This window comes from Sphaeroforma arctica (genome assembly GCF_001186125.1).
Source record: "Sphaeroforma arctica JP610 unplaced genomic scaffold supercont1.8130, whole genome shotgun sequence".
Taxonomy (NCBI): domain Eukaryota; class Ichthyosporea; order Ichthyophonida; genus Sphaeroforma; species Sphaeroforma arctica.
This window is the reverse complement of record NW_014032428.1, coordinates 1-1291: the sequence shown is the minus strand read 5'-3', so window position 1 is coordinate 1291 and position 1291 is coordinate 1. Positions and strand designations below refer to the sequence as shown.

The 1291-nt window shown below is 45.3% G+C and overlaps 1 protein-coding gene across 1 annotated transcript; it reads left to right on the top strand.

Moving 5' to 3' along the window:
* Positions 1-392: 392 nt before the first annotated feature.
* SARC_16462 (hypothetical protein) lies at positions 393-646 on the top strand (the record flags this gene model as incomplete). The annotated part of the gene is made up of 1 exon (XM_014289433.1): positions 393-646. A coding segment is annotated over one exon (254 nt), but the record flags the coding sequence as incomplete, so codon positions are not given.
* Positions 647-1291: the final 645 nt, after the last annotated feature.

Below are 1291 nucleotides of genomic sequence, written 5' to 3'. Positions count from 1 at the left end.
ATAAGCGCGTGTGTGTGTGTGCGTATGCGTGTGCGTGTGTGGGAGTATTTTAGTTTACATACTGTGTGTGTGTGTTGAGTATTTTGGTAGTTATAATATATATATATATGTATTATATTTATATATATATATATATATATATGCAAAACCAAATACTTGATCTATTCAGCCATACTAATTCAGTGCGGCAAATACACGTAGTACCCCAGCTAATTAGCCCCAAACATTACTCACTGAATATTTCAAACAATTGTCCCTACTAATAACCTAACAACCTAGGGCCTTAGAGCCACCAAGCACCCAAACTAATTCACCCAATTATCTCACTAGTTCAACACTAATTGAGTGCGGTAAAGCCACCCAAAACTCACCCGAACAACCCACTAATTCAGTGCGCCAAGCCACTACTCCAGGGCGAGTTCGAGAACGTCAGCCCCGGCGACTGCGAGGTTCTGCCCAAGGGCGGCAATGTGTGCCGTGCGTGCCTGTGCACGCTATGTGGTGTGTACGTAGGAAAGCACGCATACATTAAGCGTAAGGGTGCGCGATACTGTAGGGCGTGTGTGTGCACTGGCTGCAAGACGGGGCTTACAGAGGCGAAGCTGTATGTGGGGGAGGGCCAGGCAGGACTGAGTGACGACACCAGGTGTGTGGGTGGGTGTTTAGGATTCTGGGGGTTTTAGGGTTTAGGGAATTTAGCTTACAGAGGCGAAGCTGTATGTGGGGGAGGGCCAGGCAGGACGGAGTGACGACACCTGGTGTGTGGGTGGGTGTTGATATGTGAGTGTGAGGGTTTTAGGGTTTTTGGGATTTCGGGTTTTACTAGAGCCGGCCAATGGGGGTTGTATGAGATGTAGTGTGTGTGTGTGGTGTACACATATGTATCTGTATGCTTATAGTATACACAGACTGGCTACTAGTTACATAAACATAAGGGTAACATAAAATGTAAATGGGGTTGTAATAAGGGGGTTTTTCCCCTGTTCATGAATTAGTCATGACAGAAATAATTATTAGTATAAAAACCTTGTGTATGCTTATATCATACACAGACTGGCTACTCTTTACATAGGATACTAGCACGTACACAAATATCAAATATCAAATATGTTCACTCATCTCTTTGTATGGACCAGTTACTGTGAGACGTATGGGTGCACTGGCTGTCACTAGGGCATGTCTTGCCGTGAAAATAAGCACTGCATGGACTGTACTGGCCTCGCATGTGGGGGGATACTTATGTACATGCACGCACACACGCACACACATACACACACACACACACACACAC